This window comes from Theropithecus gelada, chromosome 7a, assembly GCF_003255815.1.
Source record: "Theropithecus gelada isolate Dixy chromosome 7a, Tgel_1.0, whole genome shotgun sequence".
In the NCBI taxonomy this organism is placed as follows: Eukaryota; Metazoa; Chordata; class Mammalia; order Primates; family Cercopithecidae; genus Theropithecus; species Theropithecus gelada.
The window spans coordinates 4832669-4840837 of NC_037674.1; the positions used below are offsets into that span (position 1 = coordinate 4832669).

General features: G+C 46.3%; 1 protein-coding gene across 2 annotated transcripts; it reads left to right on the top strand.

The window, feature by feature from the left end:
• Window positions 1-1220: 1220 nt before the first annotated feature.
• Window positions 1221-2898, top strand: NDN (necdin, MAGE family member). Of its 2 annotated transcripts, XM_025390603.1 has the most exons (2): window positions 1221-1536; window positions 1603-2898. In XM_025390603.1, exons 1-2 carry the CDS (start codon window positions 1360-1362, stop codon window positions 2323-2325), a joined length of 900 nt encoding a protein of 299 aa, XP_025246388.1. In that variant the 5' UTR covers window positions 1221-1359; the 3' UTR covers window positions 2326-2898. The 2 variants fall into 2 exon arrangements, with proteins under 2 accessions (XP_025246388.1, XP_025246387.1); XM_025390602.1 differs by having other exon boundaries at window positions 1221-2898.
• Window positions 2899-8169: the final 5271 nt, after the last annotated feature.

Sequence of the window (8169 nt, forward strand, 5' to 3'; positions counted from 1 at the left end):
ACATCAACCTGCTTGAGGAAAAATAAAGTGACAAGTGGGAAAAGATATATACTCACAGTGAGGACTCTAGACATGTTAAGACAATTTTTAAATGTGCTTTTGGCTTCGAGTGGCAATAATTAGACTCAACATATTTAAGAAGCTACTGATGAGAAGAAACCCTGGAAGCGCTGAAGGACCACATCAGCCCAGACCAAGGATGCTGAAGCAGCATCAAGGCCCTTGGTTTCAGAGGCTCCACCAATGACCCTTTTTTCATGGAGAGCCTGTAGGATCGAGTTTTGTCTTTGCCCAGTGGGAATCTGTCTTCTATACTTGGAAAACAGGGTTACCCACGTTGCCCCTGCTACCTTTGGGTCATCTCAGAGACACTACCAGATATTACCTATGAGACCTAGTTGTTTTTTTTTTAAATCTCAGGAAGGACTTGGGTGTGGCTTCCAACGTGGAGGACTCAGTAGCTTCAGAGAGGGTCCTGGGAGAAGGTGAATCGGAGAATGAGGGTGCTGGGCAGAGGGAAAAAGACATTATCATACAAGTTTGTGCTAAAAGATATAGCAATCCTTCGGCTATGGACTAAGTATGGAAAAAAATAAAATGGAATCAAAGTGACCCAAAGGAAATGTAAAACCCAAATTTATGCCCACTAAAGCATTAATGATGCTCTAAGTCCGCTGCCTACTTAAAAGGTTCATCGTTCACATGGGTTGACAGGAAATTACGTTAAGGACACGCTGCATTTCTCCTTTTCTTATAACCCCTCTGATTTGGTAGGGAGGGAGTCAATCATTTTTTATTGGAATTTCTCAGGATTCCAACCTCAGACATACATTTTACACATTTTCTTGGACAAGCCCGACTGTTCCTCTCACTCGTTCGCATAAAGCTCAAGTTTACACAGCCGCCCAGACCTTTCTCTGGGACTCTCCTATTTAACTTAATTCTGGATATATCAGGTAAGCGTTTCCCAAGAAACTTGACCCCAACATCCCAAAAACTTAAGTTATCGTCTTTCTCCTAAACTGGCCCCTTCTCCAGTACGCATCCATCGCACTCTTCTCCTGCCCTAGATCTCCTCAGCCCAAACGGGAAACCCCGGGATCGCTCTCCCCGCAGGTGAAGCCTAGCCAGGGACCCTCCCCGTCGGGGCTCCGCGCTGCCCCGCCCGCCCCCAGCCGCTGGCCGAGGCCGCAGTCGCGCAGGCGCAGTGCCGCGTCCCGCCGCCGCCCCGCCCTGCCCGCCGCTGCGGAAGGCGCCGCGCACAGCAACGCGCACTTCCTCTCCAGGAATCCGCGGAGGGAGCGCAGGCTCGAAGAGCTCCTGGACGCAGAGGCCCTGCCCTTGCCAGACGGCGCAGACATGTCAGAACAAAGTAAGGATCTAAGCGACCCTAACTTTGCAGCCGAGGCCCCCAGCTCCGAGGTGCACAGCAGCCCTGGGGTTCCGGAGGGGGTTCCTCCGTCCGAGACCCTGGCAGAGCCGCAGAGCCCTCCTTTAGGCCCGACGGCCGCCCCGCAGGCCGCGCAGCCTCCCCAGGCCCCGAGCGACGAGGACGACCCGAAGGCCCTGCAGCAGGCCGCGGAGGAGGGCCGCGCCCACCAGGCCCCGAGCGCGGCCCAGCCCGGCCCGGCCCCGCCAGCCCCGGCGCAGCTGGTGCAGAAGGCGCACGAGCTCATGTGGTACGTGCTGGTCAAGGACCAGAAGAAGATGATCATCTGGTTTCCAGACATGGTGAAAGATGTCATCGGCAGCTACAAGAAGTGGTGCAGGAGCATCCTCCGGCGCACCAGCCTCATCCTCGCCCGGGTGTTCGGGCTGCACCTGAGGCTAACCAGCCTGCACACCATGGAGTTTGCGCTGGTCAAAGCGCTGGAGCCCGAGGAGCTGGACAGGGTGGCGCTGAGCAACCGCATGCCCATGACAGGTCTCCTCCTCATGATCCTGAGCCTCATCTACGTGAAGGGCCGCGGCGCCAGAGAGAGCGCGGTCTGGAACGTGCTCCGCATCCTGGGGCTGCGGCCCTGGAAGAAGCACTCCACCTTCGGGGACGTGCGGAAGCTCATCACTGAGGAGTTCGTCCAGCAGAATTACCTGAAGTACCAGCGCGTCCCGTACGTGGAGCCGCCCGAGTACGAGTTCTTCTGGGGCTCCCGGGCCAGCCGCGAAATCACCAAGCTGCAAATCATGGAGTTCCTGGCCAGGGTCTTTAAGAAAGACCCCCAGGCCTGGCCCTCCCGATACAGAGAGGCTCTGGAGGAGGCCAGAGCTCTGCGGGAGGCTAATCCCGCTGCCCACTGCCCTCGCAGCAGTGTCTCCGAGGACTAGCCAAGTCTGGAGGCAGATGAATGCTTTCTGATCCTCACCAGGGCTGTGGAAGGGTGGGGGTGGGTCATTAGAGTGTTCAGGATTTACAGTGCAGTATTCACGTGTAACTTTTACGTTTTCAGTACAGTGCTTTTATACCTTTAATGCAATGTTGTATTCATTTGGGTACTATTGTGTAGTATTTAGGATGTATGCATGTTCGTTTATATGTAAGCTTGGTTGGTGCTTTCGCTTTTGTGGTACCTTTCTTGGATTTTTGTACCAGAGATGTGCTAAACTGATGAAGTACATTGAGAACGTTTCCATCTTATTATTTTATGTGGGACTGAGATGTGTGTTGGGGTAGACTGCTCCTGCAGAGTTTGGAAAAACTCACCAGCAAAGCCGGCCTGACCAAGAAATGTCAAGGCCCTCATGACCTTGCTGGGGACTGAAAACATCCTCGTGGAGTAAACTAATTTGAACTGGACTGGTCTCAATGTGAGAGCACGTGGCACACTTTACTAAACACATATACAACCCCACCGTGAGTCAACTTTAAAGGAAACATTAAAGATTCTTGTGATACAATCATTTCTGGAAGTGTACGTTATCATTTTAACAAAGCAGTATGGTTGGGAGTGAGACAATTCTCTATTTTACAGTATACACAGATGTAACTGTTTCCGCTAATGGGGTGGGAAAAATCGCTACTCATGATTACTCCTAAATTTGTGAAGTTTGTAGTTTTGTCTTTAAATGTAACTCATGTTTATTTCAAAAACATGCACAAATATAGAAAAGCATAAAAAAACAGTAAGATTGTCCATAATCACATCCTATGGGAATAAAAACCAAAAATAGTTTCCTTCCCTTAAGTTTCTACATTTTATCAAAATTAATAGATGCTTTGTGGGCACTTAAAGAGTGAGACATTGTACATGAGCCCTGACGTGTATTTTTCTCCTTTTATCTAATCCTCACAACAGGCCTGTCAGGCAGGCACCAACTGCCTCTGCACCATGGAGGAAACACAGGAATAATGTAGGTAATGGACTTCCCATAGCTCATAAAGGTTAATAAGAGAAGGTGCTAGGACTAGAACTCACAATGAATCCAGAGTCCACATTTGTCCCCACCTGCCTTCAACTCCCCTACACCCTGTGGTTTTTAGGTTATTTTATTTTAAGTTTATATTTAAATTTCATGTGGGAGCCCACACTCACATGGGTTCATGGGCCACACATACAAAAAGGCTAGGAATTTTATTTTTCTAATTCTTATGATATTTTGGAGAAAGCAATATCATTCTGATTGTGCAAATTAAGAAACTTAACTTTCGGAGAGATTAATTAACCTGATAAAGTGATATTCCTGTTGAGCAGTGAAGCTGGGATTGGAAACAATCTTTCCTGAGGGTTGGAAGTGAAGGTGCTTTCTCTGACAAACACACAAGACACCTAAGAGAGGGAGGTGGGTTGCCCATCAGGATGTCTCTGGCCTCGCAGCCCTTGAGTTGCGGTGAGCCACTAGGTAATCCTCAGAGGATGGGATGGGCCGCAAGTGGGCTTTAGGGGCAATGCCTGAAAGAAAATCTCATTGTGAATTTTTAGTCCTGCAAGGGGTAAAGGGGAGAAAAGGGGCTTTAATAAGAACAGAAGTCCTTTAAACTACAAAAGAGTGGGAAAGACCATTTGGCCAAAGCCAGAAACTTTTCTGTGGAAGAGTAATAATGGAGAGGACACGTGTCACATAACACCTCAAAGAAGTAAACTGGGAGTCCTATTAGGGTGAGGGAATTATAATTTGGATCGGGAGCTGAAATTCCCAACACTTCCTGGCATTCCTTAACAGGTGGGGGCAGGTGCTGGAAATGCTGAAGCCCCTGTTCATGCTGAGATGAAATCCATCCCAGTTTAAAAGCTTCTGGTGAAGCCTTTCAAGGGGGTTCTGCAGGGAAAGGGGGACATTCTGCAATCACCCAGGCAGGAGTGACCTGGCTTTGATGGCACCTCTTACACAAAACCAATGTGAGTGTCTCACCTCTTCAGAAGTCTTAGGATTGTTTAGAAATCTTACCTCCCCACAACCCATCAAAAAGTTTCTCCAGAATCAAAATTAATCTGCCCCTTATCATTTAAAATTGTGGGGATATCCAGGATGTTTCGTTTCTGGAGTAGGACTATGGGCTGTTGTTCCTGCCACACACAGTGCTGGTCATTTTCTCTAATGCCCTAATACTCCCCTCACTCCTGGATTGATGCCTTGCAGGAGCTATAACCCCTGTGGACTTCTTGCAGTCAAGCCCAGAAATCACTAGGCAAACAGTCCCTTTACATCCCCATTTAACTCCTTGTTTTGTGTCCACTTTCCCTCTCTGCTGTGAGAGGCACGGAGAACCACCCTTTCCAAAGCTGTCCCAAGTTCATTCACACAAGCACCCTAGCCAGGCCATAGAAGACCTAGCCTTTACAGGAGAAACAGAACGTCAGAATGTGAGAAAGGAGTAAGGCATGGGGCAGAGCGACTCTTCCCCGATGCTGCCTAGGAGGCAGCCAGACCTAGAGAAAGAGGCTTCCAGATGTAAAATGAGTTTACTTCATGACACCTGATCCTGCAGAGACAGCAGCTTTGGGCACGGGGAGGGAGCACCCAGCAGCTCTCTTGGATTTTCATGCTGGGCTCTACATGGAAAGACTGGAGAGTTGGTCAAACATTTACCAAAAGATTCACCTACAAGGTCCTGGGATGGGTCAGTGGGGAAGGGGTCAGCAGGTCCTCAGTGTTGCAGTCCAACATGACAGTGTGCCAAAGCCCAGACTGCTGTGGGTGGGAGAGGCTCTCCTAACTCCCCATAACATGTGAACTTCTACCTGCCAGCTGGAACCTCATTTCTTCACAAACACCTGCAAACATATTTCAATTTGTTAATTTCATTTTATGAAAGACATGAAGGGAAAAGGGATCTTTGCAAATTTAATATAAAATATAAAGACACCTAGTATAAGCTGTCCTGAGAGGAAATAAATAACTGTAAGCAGTATCATTATTAAATAGAAATGTTTTAAGTGAAATTCTTATGCAGTTAAATATTTCCTGTGCTTGAAAACCCTTTTAGGTCCTTCTCCAACTTGAGTCTTACCTGACCAACTCATGAACACTACTTACTGGGAGAACGCTCTCCCTAACCTCTAAGCACAGCTGTGTTCTCAATGCACTCAAAATACACATACTGGTTATAATTATGTGCCTTTTATTTCTCTCCTCCTGGATTGTTACATACTTAAAGGTTAGAGTTGTCTGTATCCTGTTCATTGTTTCCTTGATACTTGATGTAAGGAGGGGCCATAATGGATGCATTTGATAAATATTTGTTATATAAGTGAAGTAACTCAAAATATTCGAAAAGACCTACCCATCCACATGAGAAAACAAAACCATATGTGGCTGACAACAATTAGCCAATATAAAGGGCACGGTAGTTCACGCCTGTAAACCCAGCACTTTGAGAGGCCGAGGCAGGTGGATCATGAGGTCAGGAGATGAGACCATCCTGGCTAATACGGTGAAACCCCGTCTCTACTAAAAATACAAAAAAATTAGCCAGGCGTGGTGGCTGGAACCTGTAGTCCCAGCTACTCGGGAGGCTGAGGCAGGAGAATGGTGTGAGCCCAGGAGGTGGAGCTTGCAGTGAGCCGAGATCGCACCACTGCATTCCAGCCTGGGCGACAGAGCGAGACAACCCCATCTCAAAAAATAAATGAGATGGAGGACGACTCCATCTCAAAAACTAAAAATAATAATAATAATAAAGTAGAGGTAATGTAGGATAGGCGCGCAGTGGCTCATGTCTCTAATCTCACCACTTTGGGAGGCCGAGATGAGTGGATCACTTTCTTTTTTAGAAAAACTACTAGGTACTGGATTATTTTGTTAGAGTGTTTGCAGCAATGATTTTTGAAACAAGTTTTTGCCTCCATTGTTTTTCTGCCTTCTTTTTTTTTTTTCTTTAGCTAATTTATACCTATCTACATTACCTCTGCTTTACCTTTTTTTTTTTTTTTTTTTTTTTTTTTGAGGCAGAGTCTCACTCTCTCGCCCAGGCTGGAGTGCAGTGGCACAGTCTCGGCTCACTGCAAGCTCCGCCTCCCGGGTTCACGCCATTCTCCTGCCTCAGCCTCCCGAGTAGCTGGGACAACAGGTGCCAGCCACCTCGCCCGGCTAATTTTTTGTATTTTTAGTAGAGACGGGGTTTCACCGTGTTAGCCAGGATGGTCTCAATCTCCTGACCTCGTGATCTGCCCGCCTCAGCCTCCCAAATTGCTGGGTTTACAGGTGTGAGCCACCGCACCTGGCCGGAAGCCATCATTCTAAGCAAACTATCACAAGGACAGAAAACCAAACACCGCATGTTCTCACTCACAGGTGGGAGTTGAAGAACAAGAACACATGGACACAGGGTGGGGAACATCACACACTGAGGCCTGTGGCGGGTGGGCTGGGGGCGGGATAGCATTAGGAGAAATACCTAATGTAAATGATGAGTTGATAGGTGCAGCACACCAACATTGCACATGTATGCCTATGTAACAAACCTGCACGTTGTGCACATTTGTCCTATAAAGTATATATTTTTAAAAAAAGCAAAAAAGAAACAACTTATTACTAGATAAATGGGCCAAGGACACAGAGAGGTCAGTGCCTTAATAGTAAACACAAAATGAAAAACAAATACAATCTCACTAATTAAGTAAAGATACTTTGTCTGTATGAATTGATCAAATATATAATAAAAATGAATATCCTGTACTAGCAAGAGTGAATTGAAATTGGCATCCTTGGACCCTGCTATAGTTGTCTAAATTACTACATGCTATTTTATGCATTCATTCAGAGTGCGTACTGAGTGCCTAATATGCTGCAGATGCAGGGCTAGGAGGTAGGGATGCAAGAGTGAACAGAATAGACATTGTCCTGTGCTTGCTGAGCATTCGCTGAATTGAAAGAAGCAGGTGAATAAAGATAATTACACTTCAGTGCAGTGAGTGCCATCCTAGGAGAAGTGTGGGGCCTAAAGAGGCACAAACAGGTGCACACGACTCAGACTGCCCTAGAGAGGTGAGGCATAAATTGGTTCTATAGGATGAGAAGCAATTAACAACGTGAAAGCGGTGTGCAGAGGGGTGAAGTCGGGAGGAGGCTCTCTTTGTGTCTTGGGCTCTGCTGTGTGACCACACACACAAGCATATGGGGCTGTACAACGAGTTTCTCAAAATAAATAGAGTAAAAAGGAGAAGGGAAATAAATTTCAGAATTGACTAGAGGCTAGGTAAAAAAAAAAAAAAAAAACCACATGCTGGCTGAAGACACAGTCAATTTCCTCAAAGATGTGACAAAGAAGAGGGCTGATATGAATCGCATGAAAGGCTAACAGATTTAGAAGAAGCCATGCTGAAGCATAGCCTTCTTTTGAACAGACACCTTTGTTTTTTTATTGCTGCTGCTGTTGTCTGCTTTCTAATGAGGGGTCTAAAACATCCCTCCTTATCTCTTTATTTGCCCAATTATTCTTTGGTTCAGCTACTCAGGGTTTGGACCTCTTAACTATATTACATATTTTCCCATATCTAAACAGTTTCATGTCTGTTCTATTAGCCCACCAACTTTATACTAAAAAATCTTACAGATTCCTGTTTGCTGTATAAATTATTTTGTTTATGTATTTATTCAATAGAGATTTCTTGAACTTCAACGATATGGCTGACTTGTGCTAGGGACTGGTACAATTTGGTGAATTAAACAAGATGGCTCTTGGCCTCAAGTAGTTTATTTATAAACCTTTTTTTTTTTTTTTTTTTTTTTTTT